Source organism: Sabethes cyaneus, chromosome 1 (genome assembly GCF_943734655.1).
Source record: "Sabethes cyaneus chromosome 1, idSabCyanKW18_F2, whole genome shotgun sequence".
NCBI lineage: Eukaryota > Metazoa > Arthropoda > Insecta > Diptera > Culicidae > Sabethes > Sabethes cyaneus.
The window spans coordinates 142,662,329-142,686,490 of record NC_071353.1 but is presented as its reverse complement, the minus strand read 5'-3'; the positions used below and the strand labels follow the sequence as shown (position 1 = coordinate 142,686,490).

Sequence of the window (24,162 nt, the reverse complement as noted above, 5' to 3'; positions counted from 1 at the left end):
AAAATCAAGAAACGACGTCAAACTACAAAAACAAGCCGCACCGAACAATGGGGTTTGTTTTTGGAGTTTGACGTCACGCTTGATCGTGATTGGTCGATTTAAGATTTCACCCACACCATGATGAAATTTCTTCATGCCACTCAAGATGCCAATAACACCAGGGGGCTGATATGACGTCACATTTTCGTTGCTCACATGAAAAAGGCGGCAAAGGCAAAGCGATTTCACAAAACGAATTTAACTAACCAGTTTCAAGTATTTCGTATCAATTGCCTGCCTGGCATTGGCTATGTGATGCTAAAACCTTGGCTAAAATCAAACTAAAACTAACAAAATTTAACAATTTACAGATCCGACTCGGTTGTCAGCTTGAGCCCATGAAGCTGTCAGCTTGGGCCCGCTCTATGTTGGCTACCTTCGTTTTTTTTGTACAGGTTGGTATTGGAGGTGTCATTCCCGTGATTAACACCACTTTACCAAAATCGCCTCACCTGTATATACCACATTGATTGAATACCAGCAATTTCTCAGTGGGTTGGCTACGATTCCCCCTAATCTGAACGTGAAAGCATAAAAGAGACAACAACATTCATTGACCATCATTGTTCCAACCGATGACGTTGGGAAGTGTCATTATATTCTCTTTTTCTGTCGTATTTTATTAGCCATGCACTAGTATGCGTAATGAAGTCCAGCAGCAAGAAGCAGCCAACTAGCTAGTCATCATCAGCCGTCCGAGAGCCCATTTATCGCTGCCTCGTTGATTTGTTCGCGAGTAATTTTATCATTTTTCCCCGAAAAAGTGTCCAGTAATTGCGCGTAATTAGTGCCTAGGCGGACGAACTCCGGTTTGTTTTCTGATTTTTATTTTTCGTTCCGCATTCTGCCGTGCACCGTGCCGTATTTTTCGTTAATTCAATTCGGTGGTTTTTCATCCCTGTGTTCCACGCGACGAAACGCCGCGACATTCGCTGCCACTTCACGAGTTGGTGTATTTTTTCTGTACGATTGGATTCAAAGTGCCAGCGAAAAGTTTTTCGATTTCTTCACGGTAAACGGTGTGTCCGTGTTTGTTTCGCAGGGATATAAGCAATCGACGAAAATTTGAAATACGAAAGTGTACTGTGAAAATTCTTTATTGTTTCACTTTTGCGAAAGTGATTTCTCGATAGAGAAGTGCGTGCGTGTGTGTCCCTCCGAGAGTGCCAGCTAGTAAAAGCTACGCAAGCAAGCAAGCAGTGTAAGTGAAAGAAGTAACTGGAAACCACCGCAGCAAGCAAGCGGAGAAGAATATAATTGAGCGGTGTGAAGAAATTCCGAGCCACACAATCATAAATTTCGCCATCGTGCCCAGCCAGCCAGAGGAGCAGCGATAAAAGGTAAGTAGTTTTTCCGTTCGAATTTTATCCGTGAAAAAGTATCATCATGCGGCAGGTTTTGTCGCAAATGTGTCTCGGAATTTTTGAAACCAGAATTCCGGGCTTGTGGAGATTTCTCTCGGCTGTGATTCAATGAGGATACGTCATACAAAAGGGCTTTTGACGTCGTACCGTAGTAGTGGTGTAGGCGACAGCCTCACAATACGCAAGAAGCATCATACTCGATATCGATGATTGTAATGATCACTGTCTGCAAATGATGATGATACCCAAAGTTGTGATTTTCATAGGTGGCTTCGAGCTTTGGGAGCGATTGTGTTGTGCTGAAATATAAATTGGGTTGGTGTGATTTATTGTTATTGAATGTGTTTGTGGGATATACAACCTGACTGACTTATTGTGTACATTGGTATTAAGTCATTACGATCAAATTTCTTAACAATTTCTAAAAACTATACTGTTTTTGTTAGAAAGCGTAAAAACTGGAATGATTTTCTAAATTCAAATTAAATGAGTGCCTTTCATGCATTTTGGTAATGAAAAAATTAAAACAAAAATTAAATAAATATAAAATTCCTTTCAAACAAACGGTAATTAACAAATTTTTAAGTAAAAAATTTACACAGAAACATCTGATAAACTAGCGTTATATTTTTTTTTAACTTCGTGTACCTTTATCAGCATAGGCCAGCCTTTCCTTATCACGCGCTTTATTTAGGTATGCTTCAATCACATACCGCACGTACGGGCACTTATCGCAATGAAGTGTTCGAAACCTACACTCGTATACCTAGTATTGAGTTAAATTACGAAAGAATATCCTCTTCCAGTTGCCAAGAACTTCTGGGCATACCACCACCAACCCCCCGGGGGAAGTGTCAAATAATGCGATGTTAACAAGAAAGGTACACAGAAAGACGATTTCTTATCGCGAATCGTATTGTGCAAAAATAGTCGTTATAGTGTGACTTATTTGAAACCTGAAAATGAAAAAACCTGAAGCTATCTATTACGAGTGATACTTGGAAGCTATTTGAAGTAATGTGCAATATTAAATGATAAATTAAATGAAGAAGATATGTTCTGATTAACACGGATTCATAGCTAGCCATCTCAATTGTTCCGCAACAGTCTGAAATATAACAGGCTTATACAGTTTTGCTGGCAAAAACTCGGTTTACATAAATCGTTACTGTTCACAAATGAATGTGGTATCCCGCAAGGTAGCAATTTGAGATCATTTTTGTTCACGTTTCAGATGATGCCATCTCTGCTGCTTAAACTGGATTGAGACTGCTATATGTGGCTGTTTTTAGGATCTACTTTATTGGTTGCACCGAACGTTTTCAATGTAAGCCGATGACATTCCATCGTATCAAATGATCGAAAAAGGTCTGACGATCGGAGAGGTCTAGACGAGACCTTAATGTTAAGCCTAGACAGAATTTCAGGAGCATTAGAAGTGTCCACAAAATCGTACTAATATAAAAGATACTATTTTTCGGATTGCCCAGGCATGGGATTATGTTTCGAGAGACGCAATGGTAAAGTCTTGGAGCTTACTTTATAACCCAGTAGATAACACTGATGAAGGTGATCTGTCGTTGTGTATACTTCGAGATAAACTACTCAATATTTCGCAAAAAAAATCGTTGCACTTCGAACTCAATTGTTACGAATTGTTGAAAGACGATGACATTGTAGAAAGACCCTAAACAAGACAACGCCTATGTCGAAAATGGAACTGCGTTGTCACTTATCAATAATGAAATAAGATTTCCAAACGAGGAGATGACTGGTAACGAATTGATTGAAGGAGAAAATGGTTGGCCACCCAACTAACTCCGTTGTTACGAAATAGTTGTGGAAACTGATATATGACCAAATCTGGTCTTAAATAAGTTGCTGCAACAAAAAGTACCGACATTGTGCTACTTGGGTAAAGAGCTCACAGTTTGTGTTGCGTGCAACAACTGACCAACTGTGATTTTATTTTTGATAGGATTATTAGTAATAAATCCCAATGATTGATCTCATAAAACCGCTTTTTTTAGAAGTAAAGTAAATAAAACCAAGGTGGAAGCAGCACTTCGACGAACACCTGAACGGCGGCACCCAGGCGGAGAACCATGCCAGAGAAAGCGATTTCGACGGTGCAACAAACAGGGAAGACGTGCCAGCCCCAACGATAGGCGCAGTTAAGGCCATCATGCAGCTGAAGAACAACAAGTCAGCTGGGAAAGATGACATCGGAGCGGAGCTTATTAAAATGAGACCAGAAAAGCTGATCGTTTGAATGTACCGACTAATTGTTAGAATTTGGGATGCGGAACATCTACCGGAGGAGTGGAAAGATGGGGTCATCTCCCGGTCTATAAAAAGAGCGACAAGTTGAATTGTGAGAACTATCGAGGGATCGTCGTTCTTAATGCCGCCTATAAAGTGCTGTTCCAAATCATTTTCCGCCGACTACCACCAATTGCGAACAGATTTGTAGGAACTTATCAGGCCGGCTTCGTCGAAGGTCGGTCTACAGTGGATCAGATATTTACACTGCGACAGCTTCTGCAAAAGGGCCGTGAATACAGAGTTCCCACGCAGCATTTGTTTGTTGACTTCAAAACCGCGTATGATACCATCAACCGCTATGGAGCTATGGAAAATCATGGACGAAAACAGCTTCCTCAGGAAGCTCATGTAACTGATTTATTCTACGATGGATGGTACACAGCAGCGCTATGTGAGATACTAGCCGTGAGATTCGGGCACGTGTTATCAGCGGAAACTGTGCTTACTATGGGCTTCACAAGCCATTGCGGTCGAGCAGACTAAACCCCCGTACAAAGTGCACACTGTACAAGACGCTTATTAGATCGATTGTTCTCTACGGGCATGAAACACGGACAATGCTCGAGGAGGACCTGCGAGTGCTTGGAGTTGTCGAACGAATGCTAAGAACGATCTTCGGCGACGTACAGGATAACGGAATATGGAGGCGGAGGATGAACGATGAACTCGCACAGCTCTATGGCGAACCCAGTATCCAAAAGGCGGCCGAAGCTAGACGGTTACGATGGGCGAAGCATGTTGCAAGAATGCCGGATAGCGGACAACTATCCTGCGAAGATGGTGTTTGCACCAAATCCGGTAGGAACAAAATGACCAGGAGCGCAGCGAGCAAGATGGTTAGACCAGGTGGAGCAGGATTTGGCGGAAAGTACTCGGTGTCTGAAGAATTGGAGAGCGGTGACCCAGAACCGAGTTAATTGAAGAACCCTTGTTTAACAGGCTTTGTCTTAGGACCGCATTGTAATATTCCCTCGCAGTTAGCTTCTATTGTAGAGCCGAATCTAGTTACAAAAGGCTATTGACTGTTCGACCGCACGCGATATATAGGAGCTATTGTTCTGAACGTGGAAGAAATCTACTTACTACAAGTGTAAAAAAGGCAATCAATAAATAGCATTCAGTATTCAGTGCACTAACAGTCACCGCCGTTGGTGGATGGTCGCCGTAAGACAATCCTGTGTTTTATTTTACTGTGAAGAAACCAGCCCTGTTAGTAACCGGACTACCCTAACGACGATCACGAACAACCCATATTTGATTTGATGATGGATAATGGTCGACGCAGCACACGATTCTCTCAGTTTATAAAGCCTAATACCCTGCCAGGATCGCTTTGCCAAATTTCAAGGGGTTCTAATAATCCCTTTCCAATTAGCTTGGCTACGTTCATATCACGGAATGCTTAGAGGTAAAAACGATGCCTCCTCTTACAAAAATATACGTAAATAGATCTTCAAAATTATTTGTGGCTTTTGACAGGATTTGCTCACTAGGTGCCGTTAATGAGGGAAAAGATTGTCCAGATAGACATGATTTTACGTATAATACCACGTACATTTTGATAATATAGTTTTGGTTCTGAGTGTCAATTGTCGTAGCGAATTCGTTGATACTGATATCTGTTGTTCAGTTTTAGAGATGGAATAATTATCTGATTCAATAGAATCGTGACTGGGTCTTGAAGTTGACTTTCATTTTGATAAAAATCAGCTACATTGGGAGCAAGAAAATATTCAATTTTAAGAGTATTAACTGATAATTTTAAACACTGGGCGGTATACTGCAATAAGGAAGCTGCTAGGTCGGTGCTAGAGCTATAACATCAGCTAAGCTCATCTTGCAGCTCAGATGCAGCTTACTGTGGGGTTAAGTGGCACGGGCATCATCAGGTTCACCTGCGCGCTAATAGTGAACTAAATGCTTACCATTTTCTTATTTTTCCATCATTAGTTTGGTGGCTGATGCATAAATTAATCGTAGGAAGCACTATTCTAATGATTGACTTGATCTGAACTCAATCGAGTGCAATGCAATGTGCCTGCATAGCCTACATCTAATAGCATTTCCTGTGCTGGGGCTGATTGTTGCAATGATTAAACTTTTTTCCCTCCTTTCCGTGAGAGAGAAACAAGACATTACGCGGCTGGTAAAACCAGTTAGTAATTCCCTCTAGTAGCCTCTGTCATTGCTGTGCTGTGTGGCACCTTGCAAACGGACCTTTTTACTTCAACCATTGGTGTGTTGTGGTTTGCCGCAGCACTTCTGGCTGGCTGGTTGGTAGCACTGCAGCGACAGCCAGCCTCCGCAATGGATGTATGAATTATTTCTCCACCATCTATCTATCTAACCACGACGGATGGTCTGTGCAAACAACTTTCTCTCGCACCACCAGCGATCGGCCGAAAGCATGGGCACTGCTGGTGGAGTTTTTCGATTCGGGGATTTTGTTTGTACGCTAGGAATTTCGAGAGTGGTACTTTCTTGGTAGATAGATGTAAATGTGCGATGATTGTAAATGTATAATGATTAAGAAAAAAAGCTGTTTCCAGTGTTTTTACTTGTAATGATACCTTTTTATAAAACGAACTTCGGATGCAATATTCCGAAAGATATTGGTTTTATAACACGATAGTTCAAAGTACTTAAATTAATTGACAGTAATTTTCAAATATACAGATGACGTTCATTTTGTTTGTGTTGGCCTGCAAACTTTTTGTAACATATAAAGATATTCTACGTGAATAATTTTTATTCTGTCTCAAAGTCCTGTTAAATTTCCATGTTCCAAGGAACTGGCAAGCGCACATATACTGCCGTCTATTATAGAACAGGACAAAAACGGGTCTAGTGCCACGATCCTACTGATTAACTAGCCAGTAGTGCCCAGCCAAGATTCGAACATACGACGAGTGGCTTGTTAGACCAGCATCGTATCTCAAACCTAACTGGCTGGTTGCCTTTCATTGCCTTGGTCGATGCCGAGAATATTTCGATCCTTGTTTGCTTAAATGTCCTTAGTAATCATGTTGTTTTACTCTGGCCTTCACCCTAACGAATTTCGTAATGAAGTTGCCATCAATTGATTGTTAAGATTTGGGATACATAACGATTACCGGCGGATTGGAAAGAGGGGGTTTATTTGCCCTTTGTTATATCTGCAAGCAAGGCGATAAACTCGATTGTGAGAACTACCGAGCGATCACTATCCTGAATGCCGCCTACAAAGTGCTTCATCCAGTTATGTTCCATCGACTGTTGCCAATAGCCAATAGATTCGTGGGAAGTTACCAGGCCGGCTTCACGGAGGATCGGTCTACAACGGACCAAATCTTCACCCTGCAGCTGATTCTCCAGAAGTACCACAGATTCCGAGTCCCCACGCATCACCTGTTCATTGGGTATCGTCGATCTTACTTCTACCAGCCGAGATCCGCTCTTGCCGTATCAAGAATTCCTCTTCACTGTATTCGGTCCTGGGCCATTCATCGCCAATTTGTTGCCCGTCTCGACACACGCAAGTCGGCTTCAACCTGGTCGAGTCATCTAGCACGTTGGGCCCCTCTATTCCCGGTGCCGGTTGGGTTCTTGAAGAGAACGGACTTCAATGCACAGCCGTCCGACATCCTTGCGACGTGGCCTGCCGGCATCTTGCGGAGGGAAAAGTAGGCTTCAATTCCAGCTGAAACGCGTCGTTGAATCTCCTTACTCGTATTATTGTCGGCAGCACATAAATGAGGAATATTTTTGCTGAAGGCTTTTTTGCTTTATCTGTATTAATTATTGGGATATAACTGATTTTAGGTTAAAAACCGTCTGATGAAAAATCCGAATATCTTAGCCATCTGCAATTAGTTTGTATACCAATTTGTAGGGTCTTGTTAAAGCTATCTGCCCAAATGTTAATTTCAGAGAATACCTGAGAATATCATCCACCGTGGGCCAGAAATTAAAATTTCGCGACAAAAATTAAAAATAAACTTTTTTCTAACCTATGAGTGTTTTTCCATTACAAAAACATTGAGAACATTGATATTGAAGCATTTGACAAGCTCTGCGACGAAACATATGCGATATATTTAAAATGTTATCGGTGCACAGCGGTCCGGTTTCGAAAAAGTGCAGACATTAGCAATTGCGCAAAAAATGCGTAATTTTTCAAGGGTGGTGTCTTTGGAGAAGTTAGTTAATAAAATATAGCGTATCTTTCTGTACTGCTGGGTTGACCGTGAATTCATCTATTATGGTGATACGAACTTTTATTTTCTTAAATAAAATTTCAAAAAAAAAATTCTCCAAAAAGTTGCAAAACATACTAAGCGCATTTTGCTGAATATAGTAACTATCTATCTCTGACCTGTTGCGATACAATGATGTGTTAAAAAAGAGCACTTAAAAATCAATTACACTCAATAACTTTGGACACGATTTTTTATTGCTTTCAAATGTTCTACAAAGTTATTCAGTATGCTAAAATACACATTTTCTGTGAAGACTGTTCGATGCTAGGACGTATATTGTCAATTTCCCACCCTTTCGTTCTAGACAAGCAGAATATATACTTATAACTTACATACAGCCAAGCAGATTCTTTCTGCGACGATTTCAAGCTATCAAAAAAGTGAGCAGCGCTGTGTCTGTCTGTCCGCATGTTCCTTATAGTATCGAAAACTACTGAACTGATCGGCGTGAAAATTTGCATGAAGGGGTTTTTGGGGCCAGGGAAGGTTCCTATGATGGTTAGAAATCCCTCCCCCCACTAATAGGGGGTGCTCGCATACAAATCTATACCTATAAAGAAGGATTTCTGTCTGTCTGTCTGTCCGTATGTTCCTTATAGAATCGAAAACTACTGAACCAATCGGCATGAAAATATACATGTAGAGGTTTTTTGGGGCCAGGAAAGGTTTTAGTGATGGTTAGAAACTCCTCCCCCCACTAAGAGGGGGGGCTCTCATACAAATGAAACACAAATTTCTGCATAACTCAACAACTAATCAAGCAAATAGAACAAAATTAGGCATGTGGGTGTTTCCGGAGACAAGAATTTATTCTATGGTAAACTGAGACCCCTCCCCTCTTTATAAGGGGAATTATAACTCCTCTCCTCTTTAAAAGGGGGGGCTTCCATACAAATTTCCTCATAACTCGAGAACTAATCAAGCAAATGGGACCAAATTTGGCATGTGAAGGTTTTCGAGGGCAAGAATATTTTCTATAGTAAATTAGGACCCCTCCCCACTTTAAGAGGGGGCTCCTGTACCAAAGAAACACAATTTTCCTCATAACTCGAGAACTAATCAAGCAAATGGAACCAATTTTGACACGTGGGTGTTTTTGGAGACAAAATTTTTTTGTATGATAAACTGGGACCCCTCCCCACTTTAGGAGGGGGGGGCTCCTATACAAACGAAATACAAATTTCCTCTTATCTCGAAACTAATCAAGCAAATGGAACCAAATTTGGCACGTGGGTGTTTTTGGAGACAATTTTTTTTTCTATGATGAATTGGGACCCCTACCCACTTTAGGCAAGAATATTTTCTTGGATTTCCCCACTTTAAGAGGGGGAGGGGCTCCGATACAAATGAAAAACAAATTTCCTCATACCTCGAGAACTAATCAAGCAAATGGAACCAAATTTGACATGTAAGTGGTTTTGGACGCAAGATTTTTTTCTATGGTAATTGAGATCCCTCTCTTCTTTAGAAAGCGAGTTATGGCCCATCTCCCCTTTAAGAGGGTGGGCTTCCATACAAATGAAATGCAAATTTCCTCTTATCTCGAGAACTAATCAATCAAATGGAACCAAATTTGGCATGTGGGAGTTTTAGATAGCAGAAATTTTTTCTATGGTGAATTACGACCCCTTCCCCTTTTAAGAGGGGAGCTCCCATTTGAATTTCATCCCAAATGAAATTCAAATTTCCTTATAACTTGAGAACTAATCAAGCAAATGGAACCAAATTTGGCATGTGGGAGATTTTGGAGTCTTGAATTCATTTTACGATAGTTAGAGATCTCTCACCCCTGTGGTAGGGGAATATGGATTCTCATACAAATAAAACAGAAATTTTTGCGAAACTCAAAAACTAATCGAACTCGAGAAATTCGAGACTCTTCCATAAAACATTAGTCAATACAAGACCACAAAAACTATCTATAGTAACACTAGATCATTCAGGACGAGACGGTCGCGAGTGTTGCCGGTGACCCGCCGTCGGAAGCGCCGCCCACTGGGGGGCTTGCAAAACTCGAGATTGTGACAAAGATCATCCGAGATTCATGATTTATGTACAACACAGGTTAATTTGTGGCAATACGAAGTTTGTCGGGTCAGCTAGTCTATACCTATAAAAATGGATTTCTGTCTGTTTGACCGTATGTTTCTTATAGAATCGAAAACTATTGAACCGATCGGTGTGAAAATTTGCATGTAGGGGTTTTTGGGCCAGGAAAGGTTCCAATGATGGTCAGAGACCCCACCCCCCACTAAGAGGGGGGGCTCCCATACAAATCTATACCTACAAAAATGGATTTCTGTCTGTCTGATCGTATGTTCCTTATAAAATCGAAAACTACTGAACCGATCGGCGTGAAAACTTGCACGTAGAGGTTTTTGGTGCCGAGGAAGTTTCTTATGATGGTTAGAGACCCTTACCCCCACTAAGAGGGGGGGGGGGCTTCCATACAAATCTATACCTACAAAAATAGATTTCTGTCTGTCTGCCCGTATGTTCCTTATAGAATCGAAAACTACTGAACCGATCGGCGTGAAAACTTGCATGTAGAGGGTTTTGGGGCCAGGGAAGGTTCCTATGATGGTTAGAGACCCCTCCTCCCACTAAGAGGGGGGCTCCCATACATATCTATACCTATAAAAATGGATTTCTGTCGTTCTGCCTGTATGTTCCGTATAGAATCGAAAACTACTGAACCGATCGGCGTGAAAACTTGCACGTAGAGGTTTTTGGTGCCGAGGAAGTTTCTTATGATGGTTAGAGACCCTTACCCCCACTAAGAGGGGGGGGGGCTTCCATACAAATCTATACCTACAAAAATAGATTTCTGTCTGTCTGCCCGTATGTTCCTTATAGAAGCGAAAACTACTGAACCGATCGGCGTGAAAACTTGCATGTAGAGGGTTTTGGGGCCAGGGAAGGTTCCTATGATGGTTAGAGACCCCTCCTCCCACTAAGAGGGGGGCTCCCATACATATCTATACCTATAAAAATGAATTTCTGTCGTTCTGCCTGTATGTTCCGTATAGAATCGAAAACTACTGAACCGATCGGCGTGAGAACTTGCACGTAGAGGTTTTTGGGGCCGAGGAAGTTTCTTATGATGGTTAGAGACCCCTCCCCCCACTAAGGGGAGACTCCAGAACTAATCAAGCAAATAGAACCAAATTTGGCATGTGGGTGTTTTTGGAGGCAAATTTTTTTTCTATCATGAGTTGAGATCTCTCCCCTGTTTAGAAGGGGAATTTTGACCCCTCCCCTGTTTATGAGGGGAATTATGACCACCTATAGGAGGGGGGCTCCCATACAAATGAAATACAAATTTCCGCATAACTCGAGAACTAATCAAGTAAATGGAACCAAATTTGGCACGTGGGGGTTTTTGGAGGTAAGAATTTTTTCTGTGGTGTACTGAGACCTCTTCACCTTCTAAGAAGGGGGGGAGGGGCTCCTATACAAATAAAACACAAATTTCCTCATGCGCGCAAGTGATTTTTAAAAGAAATCTGTTTGTCTCAATGCAATGGTTGCAGGCGTTGTACTTATGAACCCCTGTTCACGTATTTTCAAAGCCACCATTGCATTCAATGAAGAATTGAGTCTGAATATTTCGCTCTTCTCTGTGTTGCATGTTTAGATTAGTCTTTGATCTAATGATCTGATATAGTCCTACGTCACCCATTCGTACAGCCCTTTGGACTGTATACCTTGCTGTTTTTTAATGTGCTTTCTTCAAAACAATTCCATCTTCATACTTGTATACACCTGTTATGAAGACGGACGATGGGTCAAGCTGCTGAAAGGCGAACAGTCCGAACCATCAACAAGATGAATATCGACGGCAATAAATAAGCAAACAGTACCAATAAAATTAAAGAAGGTGGTTGATTTTGCTCAACATTATACGATAAGTATGATAATCGAAATAAGCTTTTTCATCAGTTTACATAGGTTTGTTGTTCCCTATACTTCATTATCAAAATGAATTTTAGGTGAAATCTAAATGGTTTGTTTTCATGAAAAAAGCGGGTGCTTCACAGGCTTATTCGCTAATCAGACCCCGAGCAGAATGTCGTTTCAACTAGCTTTTGTTGAACCGTGAAGAGAAATCGGAAGTGCAGTGGCGAATCTAGCTGACTTAACCTAAGAACTTAAGTGCTCCACGCGTCAGGTACTTAGGTCAAGGGCCCATTGCGGGCGTTCGTTAGATTATTAAACGATGGAACCCAGTACTGATCGAGAAAATCGTTGGATGTAAATTGGATGAAAAATTCTTTTCTACTGTTTCTCTTAGGAACTTGCAGAACAGCCCAAAACCCATTCGTTGAAGTCACTTACACTAAGCTGACACATTTTATTTCTTTGGCACGCAATTAAATCAATACGCATTAACCTAACATACACACTATAGCTTTGCATTGGCAGGCGTTCGTTGTTTGCGAAAGTCTCACCGGTTTGTGCTGATTCTCGACGTCATTCATTCATGTTCAAATGGCTACTTAAAAATAGGGCCATGTTTGCATTCTTTGCTAGTCATTCGTCGTTCGCCGTATATGTACACTTCATTAGAATGACCTGTTTCGAAATGTTTTCCAGTTTGATTCAAGTACCTATTCTGATTCTTACCAAACAAACTGCGAACTAAAATCGCTTGACCGGTGCACCCTCTAATCTACATGGGCTAATCCGTTCTCTCGGTCACTTTTAGCTGTTGGTCATGCTATCCTCTATAGTTAGGTAGGTGCAGATTTCGATTTGCGATCTGTTCTAGGTATGTTATGTGATATGCTGCTCGGCCAGCCAACGTCGCTCCGTTCTCCACCTCCTCTGCGTTGAGTAAAAAACCCCGGAACGTGCTGCAAATGGTCATACCAAACAAACGGATGAGTGAACGCTACTGCTGCATGCATATGTATTTGAGGACAAGTATCACTTTACAACTATGTAAGCGGCGAGCAATAACGAAATCGCCATCGCATCGGTCGCGCTACTGCTGCCGCCGCGCTTGAATCGGAGTCACCTGCTGCTGCCAACACACCACACAGCACATGTACAACCGGTGGCCAATTTACGAAATAGTGTACGACACTCGAGCGAGTGCCTATTGCTGGAGTAGCTCCCAGCCCAGAGGCCTAGGCAGGCAGGCAGGCTCACTGTGACCGTCCGTCACTTGTTGTGTAAGTGGGAGACAAACCGCTGGCCGAACCAAACCGCTCGCTCCACTAGAGTATTGCGTCAGCGTCAGCGTCAGCGGGGAATAGTCGCCAGTCGAACGTCGAACAGGTCGCGTATAATCGCATCGCACACTTCGGTCGGTCGGATAGAGAGATACTAAACCGGAACACTGCAGCACTGCCCTGCACACTGGCACTGGTAGCAGCGCGTTTGTTGCAGGTTCAGTGGACTTCGTCGCGGAAATCGTAGACCTCTGCTCTGAAGAACAACCGTCGTGTTGAACAGTGTGTTGTTTGGCGATTTGCAAAACAATTTGAAGAATTTGAAATCAACCGTAGCGGCTGGCTTTTCGGCAGTCAGTGTATGAGTGCGGCTATTCAATTGCTGAAAAGAAGTGAAAAATCATATGGCTAAACTACGAGCCTTCCATAGCTACATACTCCGCTGGTCTGTAAGCTAGCGTCACATACGTGTACACACATACAAACGGACGCACGGGGTGAGAGAAAGACGAACAGAGCTAAGTGAAAGATACCTGTGCAGTTAATGGAGAAAACGTGATTCCTAAGGTTTACCATCGCTGCTGCACTGCAAGTAGCGCTGCCAGCCGCCATACATCACAACACACTAACAGAGTCGTCGGAAAAGAGAATAGCACAAAAACGTTGCCCGCGCCGTAATTGCGATGTTTTTCTGCTGGTCGCTGCAGCAGCAATCCGACGAGGGAGCAACGACGACGACGACGACGACATAGTAGTGTTTATTATCATTAGAAACAATTTTCATTTATGAATGATTTCGTAACAGGGCTGGGATCGTCGTTCCAGGCTTTAGCATCAGCAGCAGGTTTTATTTTTTCGTAACGTTAACTTACCAGCGACATAGGTGAAATAGAGTCATAGTGCTTGGTCCCTGGATTTTGTAACCGCCTAGGGGCTAGTGACAGTTGTGAAATTTGTTGGAGCTTTGAACCGTGGAACGACAGCGGTTAACTGCGTTGTGGCTGCTTGATAGTAAGATTTTTTCTACTGGTTTTAGACTAATGCTTAATCATTTCTCGTTTCGTTATTTGCAATCTATTTGCTATTTGCAAACTGCGCGGGATGTTCGCGATCTGGTATCCATTTATCCAATTTATTTTGACTGGTTTAGAGCTTTATCATTTGCATTTAGAAACATTAATGCGTTATTCATATGTAATATAAAATTGTTCATTAAAAGGACTAAAAACTGTGGTCCTAGATGACTGCCTTGGGGAACGGCAGATGATGTAATACTAAATACTGATTGAATTGCGATCGTAGATTTTTTTCACGAGTTGTGATCTGCCTGGAAATCACTTGTATACACTGCACTGCTATAACGATCCGTCAATCCCTATTGCTGCCACCAGAGCTAATATTTTACCTATTAGTTAACCTATGAGAAAAACTTGACCCTTCTTTGTCGACAGACTTCGCAACCGGTGGTAAGAGTACAGAACAGATATGGGGCTAGTGCAACGATTCTACTGACTTTATCTAGATGTAGCAGCACCGCCCAACAGAGATTCGAACATACGACGGTATGTAAAATATATACAGGGTGTTATCGGGTTGCCACATGTACAGATTATTCTGTGTTTAACAGATATTTGAAAGAAATTGTCTTTACAGAATCTGTGTGCCCAAAATACAGATTTTCGTTTCACATTTTCACAGATTAAACAGATTTTTGAGTTTTTACAACGAGAGTGAAACAGACGGAAATAGTCCGCAAACGGACTCTCCGTCTCTTTCACTCTGATTGTTTTACATTGGGCAGATTTTTGCACGAATATTTTTCCTCGCTGTACAGATGGCCAGACCTTTCCAACAAAAGACACAGAATTATATGTGGCATCCCTGGGTATTAAGTAGCTTAGTGCAAATATTTCAGGGGGTGTTAGAGGACCATATTTGACGAAAAAAATCCTTCTACACATATGGCCAAATCTAAATCGTTACAGATTTATTAAACATTTTTAGTTGTCGGTTCTGTTTGCCTTAAGCTAGCTCTGGCGCTGGTACAAAAACTATCCTACCTAGCTCAATCTTGTGACTTTCATTTGAAAGCTGAGAAAATTTTGTACTGAAAAATTACTCTTAACCCATTATGACCCGGGTATATCTAAATTTGGACCAAATGAAGTGAAACTGTGTTATCCATTATATTATGGCTCAAATGTGTCGGGAAACTCAAACGTCATTTGGAATAGTTTCAAGGCCAAAATATCTCAGGTTTTATATTTCGCTCGCTCAGTTTCAAACAAACAAATTACAAAGTTGTTTCCATATTTCTTATCGAATTTTGTGATAGACTTTACATATAACTACCCTTTTACATTTCAGGTAATGTTTCGTCACAAAATGTAGACTTTTTCATGCGTTTTGGAGACAAAGTTTTTTTCGCCATTTTTTCATCTTTTTTTTCCGCCATTTGTCACAACTTTGCACTGTTGAAAATGCAGATGAAATGACAAAAACTGACAGGTTAACTCACACACACATCAGGCCTGAGAATAAACCCATGCTAAAGTCACTTGACATGGCCCGATCCTACTAAGATTCGAACCCATGACCACTCGCTTGTGATGTCTTATCTCTCTTCTAGTGATATTTTAACAGCAACTATTGGAATTCAGCAGTAAGCAGGTTTTGAAGACGGGGTATGATATATCATACGCTACGATATAATGGGTTAAACCTCCTACATCATGCCTATAACGTATCAAAAAGTCTGGAAAATCCAGACAAATCTGGAAGGATTGCACCACTGACCGCAACGTACTCCCGCATCAAAACCGAAGGTTTTACACTGCGATGTACAAAACGAGAATGATTCTAGGTCTTAGCAGGAAGGCAAAAAATTTAACTGGTGCGGAGTAGCCGAAATTTCTTAGACTGACTATCACTTGAACTGGCGCAGAGTGGCAGGAATAACGTAACTGGATCGTGTGTCCCTACAAAATGACGCGAAGTGACCGGAATAACGTATCTGTACCTGGTGTCCTCACAACATGGAGCCGAGTGGCTGGATTATCAAAAACGAATTGGCGCTTGGTGGCCGGATTATCACAACTGGACCTGGCGTTCTCACAAATTGTCGCTGTGTGGCCGGATTATTACAACTGGACCTGGCGTCCTCACAAATTGGCGCTGATTGGCCGGATTATAACAAATGAATTTTTCTACGATGTACCGATGAAACGACATGGACGAACGACAAATGTCAGCGGATTAGCTTCCGTCTGGCAAACGACCCAGACGAAATCTCTAACCGCAAACTGAGCACTTGCTGGGCTGAACACATCCTCGGATGCTGCAAGCTTCGGTGCTGTACAGCCCTTCTACTACAAGCTGAATCCAAGAACCGGGGATTCAGAAGCAGAAAGTATCTTGTAAGCGGCTGTGATTCGCCCACACCGGCATAGCTCCGGTCGGGAATTTGTTGCTAGGCGGCTGCGAAGTCACTCACACCGGCCTACCTAAAGCGTCGTGACTCGTGAATGAAATTCTATTTCGATATGCCGTACTTCCTCTGGTACGACGAGCACAGCACGGTTCAGCGGCATCGTCCCACTATGTGGATGCCAAATGTACTACACTACAGCAGCAAAGCAGCAACACGGTCGATGAACTTGATGTCCCGTGAGTAAACTGTTACTCTTCCAGTCGCTATTCCACTATCGAAAATATCACCCGTTGCAGCGAAACGATAGCACGATCGATAAAACTGAAGTCTCGTTGGTAAAACGTTGTTAGTGCCAGGACAAATCCTGGTCACGGCACCAATGTTCGTGATCGTCGTTAGGGTAGGCCGGTTACTAACGGGACTGGTTTCTTCACATAGTAAAATAAAACACTGGATTGTGTGACGGTAACCATCCGCCTGTGGCGGACTGAACTGAATGCTATTTATTGATAGCCTTTTATACACTTGCAGTAAATAGATTTCTTCCACGTTTAGAACAATAGCTCCTACATATCACGTTCGGTCGAACAGTCAATAGCCTTTTGTGACTAGATTCGGCTCTACAATAGAAGCCAACTGCGAGGGAATATTACAATGCGGCTTTCTGCCGCAACATGCGTAACTTTTGAGGCATAGCGTCTTTGGAGTAGTTTATTAATACATTACAGCGCATCTTTTTGCTCTATTAAGGTGACCGTGAATTCGTTTTTAGGGGGATACAAACTTTTTTTTTAAATAAAAAATTTGCTACCAAAAAGTTGTAGAACAAAATTTCGTATCACTCTGTAGCCAATTATTAAGTACAACGTTTATTCGTGAACTTCTCGAATGTTACTAATAATTTTACAGTAAATGTCACTCATGTATACTTCTACATTACGCCATGCCTACTATATCTCCTGCAACTCTAATAGATGAATCCACGGTCACCCTAATAGTGAAGCAAGATGTGCGATATTTTATTATTAAACTTCTCCTAAGACACCACTCTTGAAAAATAACGCATTTTTTATCCAATTGCTAATGTCCGCTCTTTTTCGAAATTGGACCACTGTTACAGTAGGACCCTATGATCTTCTGGCCGGATCTAGCTTCGTGCCACTATTCAAAGGATGTCCTGGAGTGGTACGAAGCCAACTTTCGTACCCCCCAAGGACATGAACCCCTCCCCATCAACGCACCGGAACTAAGGCCCAATGAAAAATGCCTATTATGAGGCAGGCACTACGGAAGTGTGTCAAGGAGGTCAAATCTGAGGAAGACATGAAGAAAAAGTGGGTTTGCGTACCGAAGAAGCTGCAGCCGCTGATGTTGTACAGAAAACAGTTGGAGTTAAACGTAAGGTGCAAGCATACGGTTCATGTATTGAAGTTAAATGAAATAAATATGCCAAAGGCTTATTAATGGGTTATATTTTATTGTCAGAAAGTTTGAAAAGGATCGGTCAACTAGGTTTTTCTACAACGTTGTTTCCGTGATGCAAATTGATGTGGGACACCCTTTAGTTAGCCCCGTAATTGTTCTGTACTCTAATAACCGAATGCGAAATTAAATTGGCCAGGCCAGATTGAGCAACATTTACCGCAGACATGATTCTTTAAAATGTAACACGATCACGCATTATTTAACCCTAAAATGCGCACACTGAAAAAAAAAGCTATAACCGGATTCGAACCCACAACACCCGCCAGGGCACGCGGCTTGTATTGGGCCGAAATTGGGCTCTCCCACAAAAGGGTTAAGAGAGTGCTGCAACCAACGATTCGACGAACTTAAACTATTTTTCAGCTTTTTCAGCAAGTCAGTTACGACAAAAACACTTCCGCAACAAGAATTTTTAACCATTTAGAAGATACCATGACCAACCCCAATTTCTTGTTTTTTAGATTATGTGCTTCCGTTGATTAATAAACTGAACCGAATATTTCAATCACAGGCTGCAGAGTTTACGGTTATGTACAAAGAAATGCAAACTCTTCATATGTTGATTTTGAGTAACATTTACAATGAAACATATATGAAAAAATCGTCGAACACATTAGATTTTGAGAGTTATCTATGAGAAAAGTGCAAAAAAATAGTTGACTGTTGGAAAAAAGTTGCCAATTTAAACAGAGCAGACGGTACATTAGCATTTCCGTTGTTCAGGTCATTTGTTTCCAATTTTCTAATAATACCACATTCATCGGCAGCTGTAGAGATTTTTCACAATATAGGGGAACAAGGGGTAAGAGGGACCACATCGATTTCGTCAAGAAATCCTTAAATTTTCTGCAAATGCCCCAGTATGTTTTGTTTATTAGCCTATCTAAACACTTTCGAGACAACCTGTGTCACTCGACCGTGTCTAACGTCAAAACTAGAATCAAAACAAACTTTTCGTTCGCAGTGTCTTCATGCGATATAATTTCAGCAGCAACAAATTTAAGGTTTTTCAGCAAAAAAAAGCTAAGTATTTTGGCGTTTCTCTTACCACTGACTTTAATTGGGCAATTCTTGTGCTGCGTGTGGCGGAAAATGTATATAAAATAGAACGGATTGAGAGATAAAAGCAAAATAATGTAAATTGTTAGCTAGGGGTAAGACGGGCCATTTTTCACGGGGTAAAAGGGCCATACGTCATAGTGTTCATAATTGCCTAAAGTTCTTCTGTTTAGTGTCTTAATAGATTTTAAAAATATTGAATGAAAAAACCAACCTTTTTCCTGTCAAATTTGATTAACTATTTTATTATTCTGACAGATACGCATTTCGTTTACGACTTGCAGGCTTCATTAGTGTCTTTTTCGAAATAGAATACACCTGTAATAAAAATTATCCCTGAATCTGAGATCATCATGTCTAACACAGAGCCTCCCACGTCAAAAGAAGTCAACAAGTGCCGTTCGAATAACACAATCAATGTAAATTTGGATCTAACGGAATCAAAATTCGATGATTCCAATTCACTTAACGTTGCCTTCTTTGCCTTCACCTAAAGTTAAGGGTATTCGAAGAGTAAACGTCCTGCTGACAAATCAACAAAACTGACGCCAAGAAAAGAGTAAATAAAAACCAGTGGAGTAAAATAACGTCTACTCTTATTTTCAAAATTAGACTAGTAGTAAAGTTTCTTCTTTTAGCAGGTGTCTAAATTAAACTATAACTTCTTTTAGCATGTACCTAAAAACCCCTTAAGAACTTGTTCTTACTTATTTAATAATATTGAAATTGTGTTTACAACTCAAAGAAACCTTCAAATCTGCCACAATCCGCCTTACTCCGCCATGGTCCGTCTTACCCCTTTGGTGGTCCTTCTTACCCCGCCTGGTTGTGAACGAGTAATTTTTAGACGTTTCGAAAATTGATGAAAAATCACGGAAAAATAAACTAATTAATTCTTTATATAATTTTTAATGGTAGATAAATGAATGCTTTTCCATGTGTGGAACAAGAAAATGTGAATTTTCGTACACATTTTATGCTAGCAATTTATTCGCTTAGGGGGGCCGTCTTACCCCGTCTTCCCCTAATCTGAACAAATCAAATTAGGAAACAGATTGACAGTTTCAACGATAGACGCAATTTTAAAAGCTAAATCGCTCGTGCAATCGATGGGTGGAAGTTCCACACTTAAACTTCTTTTAAATTTCTAGAGGAGTTGTCGCAGAGTAAAAATTTGATTCGTAATACCACGCACTATGGGCCATAAAATAAAATTTCGGGACAAATATATTTGCGGTTAAACGGCGTGTCTCAGCTCAATGTGGTCTTCGGCAACTTTTTGAATGAAAAAATGATGCATCTTTTGAAGGGGTCGTCCAATATTTACGTGTTACTTTAACAACAATTTAAGTAATAACTTTTTGAGTAAATTTTTTTTCACCTTTTTGGTTTCAAAATATTAAAGATAAACCAATTTCAAGTATTTTTTCTGAAGATACCAAACTTCTATCTTTTACCCATTTTCAGCAATAGACCTTTGTTTATAAACGACCCCTCAAATCACATTTCTTCTTGTAACATGTTTATTTCAACAGACAGCTCAATGTGCTGTTCTAGATAACATTTTGCACATAAAAGAGGAATATATTTGCTGAAGACTGTTTTGCTTTTTCTGCATTAATTAATAAGATATAACTGATTTTAGGCTAAACACCGTTTGATGAAAAATATGTATTATCTAAGGGTGGTGTCTTCGGAGAAGTAAAATAATAAAATATAGCGCATCTTCCTGTACTATTAGAGTGACCATGAATTCACTTATTAGGGTGATACAAACTTTTCTTTTCTTGACTAATTTTAAAAAAAAGTTTTTTTTCTCCAAAAGCTGCAGAAAATACTAAAATAAGCAACTTTGCTGAATAAAGTAACCATCTATCTCTTACCGGTTACGAAATATAATGATGTGTTAAAAGTAGCCTGTGTTAAAAATCGATTACACTCAATAACTTTGCACACGATTGTTTTATTTCTTTCAAATGTTCTACAAAGTTATGGAGTATGTTGAAATACATATTTTCAGTGGACGCTAGGAAGCATATTTATTAAGTTATAAAATGCATGAAAAAAAATCTGCACTATTCCCAGGTATTCCCAGCCATGGTATTCCCAGGTATTCTCTGAAATACACATTTGGGCAGATAGATTTAATAATTCCCAACAAATTGGTATGCAAACTAATTGCAGATGGCTAAGATATTCGGATTTTTCATCAGACGGTTTTTAACCTAAAATCAGTTATATCTTATTAATTAATGCATATAAAGCAAAAGTCTTCAGCAAAAATATTCCTCTTTCATGTGCAAAATATTTTCTAGAGCATCACATTGAGCTGTCTGTTGAAATAAACATGTTACAAGTAGAAATGTGATTTGAGAGGTCGTTTATAAACAAAGGTCTATTGCTGAAAATGGGAAAAAGGTAGAAGTTTCATATCTTCAAAAAAATTACTTGAAATTGGTTTATCTTTAATATTTTGAGACCAAAAAGGTGAAAGAAAGTTTACTCAAAAAGTTATTACTTAAATTGTTGTTTAAGTAACGCTTAAATATTGGACGACCCCTTTAAAATATGCATCAATTTTTTATTCAAAAAGTTGCCGAAGACCACTTTAAGCTGAGGCATGCTGTTTAACCGCAAATATTTTTGTCCCGAAATTTTAATTTCTGGGCCATAGTGCCACGGGCCCTCATCCAGCCCACCTGATACTGCCCTACGAATTCCTGTGACGGATCACACATTTCATCCAAATGAAATATTACTGGCATAGTTTTCAAACGATCAGTTATGTCGCCTGACTTGGTTGGTAACTGATGTCTGTGTTAGAACAACATCTCGTTTTGTTAGCAAATGTACTGAAAACGACAGGAATAAGATTTGGCTCGATGTACGACAATTTTTTCATAGCATGCATTTAAAAATAAATAGCTTTCTAGGCTAGTGCTTTAGAGGCTAGTGCATCGATTCTACTAACTCTAGGAGCTTCTGGAGTTAGTAGGATCGATGCTCCTCAAAATAATCAAATTTGGCATTTAGCGCTGCAGTGAAAATTTCTACATTCACCCAAAAAAGTCGCCTCAATTCCTAATTTTTCATAAAAAAATTGCGTAGCAACCACATTGTACTCAAAAGCGAAACTGCAAAGTAATGAACTGCATTATTTCGCACGTTATTTTCTGGTCATATGATGTATTGCATTGATCATTATTAATGGTAGTCAAATGGCGCCAAATCTGGTCTGATGAATATGGCGGGTGATGTAAAACTTCCCCGTCGCTATTGTCAATAATGTTTGATCGGTATAGTAATTTCAATCGTTCATAATGGGTCGATTCCATCTCAAATAGAGAGCACAAGCTTTGAACCAAAGCAAGTCAAAATTAATTAGTCTGATGTGTGGAACTAAACTTATTCATATTACAACGTTCAAACGGTCCAAACATGTTTCCACGTGTTGTGCAACATGGGGTTTGGCGTTGTCGTGGAGAGAAAAAAAATCTTATCGCTTCGATCCTTTAGACGACATTATTGAGACGAGGGTAGTTGGGATTCGAAAGCGAAGAAGCAGTTAAAAAGAAATTTTCTAATTCTAGAAAAGCGAATCGAAAATCATTAATTGACAGTGACAGATTAGTGATAGCGGCAATATTAACTCGCAGTAAATCGGAGAAGGTCGTTCCAGATTGAATCACGAGCTCGCGTGGAACGCCTTAACTTCGTTAAACGTTATTATGTCTCTCTAATGAATAATAATAATAATTGCATCAAGATTAGCTTGTTAATCATTTCAGTTACACATTTTTCATTTAGCAAAAGTTGTATAATTTTTGAAATCAGAAATTGTTTCTAAAAAATGAAAGAAAAATCTTGTTTGAGACTGAATTACTATCAATGAACCGTCATCGCTCTTCTGCTTGCGTATTGATTTATCAAAATGAACATCTTATCCTTTTCCTAGTTTTCAAATCTCTGATTGTGGACGGGACCATTCCGGTTTAGCTGGCAGCACCTGTCATTTTTCTCCAATCGCAATTCATCAGGCTGAAAGTAAAAGTTTGTTTTCTTTCGGCTGTGTGTTATTTTTTTTCGTTCGCTGATTTTCGGTGTAACATTTTTTTTACTCCCCGCACACAGAGGCCATGGGCTAGATGTACCTGCTACAACTTGTTGTACCGCGGCGGTGTCGATGATCGCGAAAGTGAATGTTTGAGTTTGGATCGTTATCACGCTGCGTTGTGCTGTGCTGTGCTGTGAGGCGCGGTTCGGTGGCGGTCTTCGCGTTCGTCTTTCCATCCATCCAGTTGCTGGCTGCCCAAACCAAACGATGCCGCCGCCTCCTTAACGTGTTATTGATTTATGGTGCCAAAGGGAAGCGGATCGAGTGGCAGCGGCAGCAGACAGGGGCATACGCCGGAGACAACTATGATACGTGATCTGTTGGGGTGGAATTTGTGATGTGTGTTTGGCCTAATAATGTCCGTACACTTTCGATTGGTAGTTGCGAATGATTTGGAGCTTATGATTTATGGATGAGTCCGAAATTGTTGCATGGTATTCGATGCAATTCGATTTTGGCAGCTATTAGCGAGATTAAGTGGACGATTTTTATTTCATTGACGTTGCACTTCAACTGACACGATCTAATTTAAGCTGCATTTAATAGTTCCGTAATATTTTTTGTCTGTTACAACGTCATTTATATTTGTTTTCTACTTTTTTATTTTCAGAATACTATCAACGCAATCTGAGTTACTGTTATTATATTTTCCGTCAAGTTAACAATAACACTCGTCCAAAATGCCTAAATCGGTAAGTTCTATTGAGTTGTTTTTAATTACAAGAAAAAATGCGCAGTTCTTTTTTGATCCTAACCGATTCCATGAGAGGTTCCCTAAAAGGTATGCAAAAATCTGCTTTCCAGGAGCAACACACGTCAGAAACTGTGCACGTACAATGATGAACAGAACAGTCGGTCTGCGTTTATCTATTTGCATATATCATCATATTTAGTGCGAGAGTGTTCTCTACTATCCCCTCTGCCCTTGTTC

General features: G+C 40.5%; 1 protein-coding gene across 2 annotated transcripts in view; it reads left to right on the top strand.

Moving 5' to 3' along the window:
- Positions 1 to 731: 731 nt before the first annotated feature.
- The window catches only part of LOC128745273 (moesin/ezrin/radixin homolog 1), an 88,008-nt gene continuing 64,577 nt past the window's right edge, over positions 732 to 24,162 (top strand). The window contains exons 1-2 of one of the 2 annotated variants that reach the window (XM_053842303.1): positions 732 to 1,379; positions 23,842 to 23,923. In XM_053842303.1, the coding sequence (XP_053698278.1) occupies positions 23,912 to 23,923 (12 nt within the window). In that variant the 5' untranslated portion in view covers positions 732 to 1,379; positions 23,842 to 23,911. Of the gene's footprint in view, positions 1,380 to 13,184; positions 14,155 to 23,841; positions 23,924 to 24,162 lie in introns of those variants that run through there. The other variant, XM_053842304.1, reaches the window with a different exon arrangement.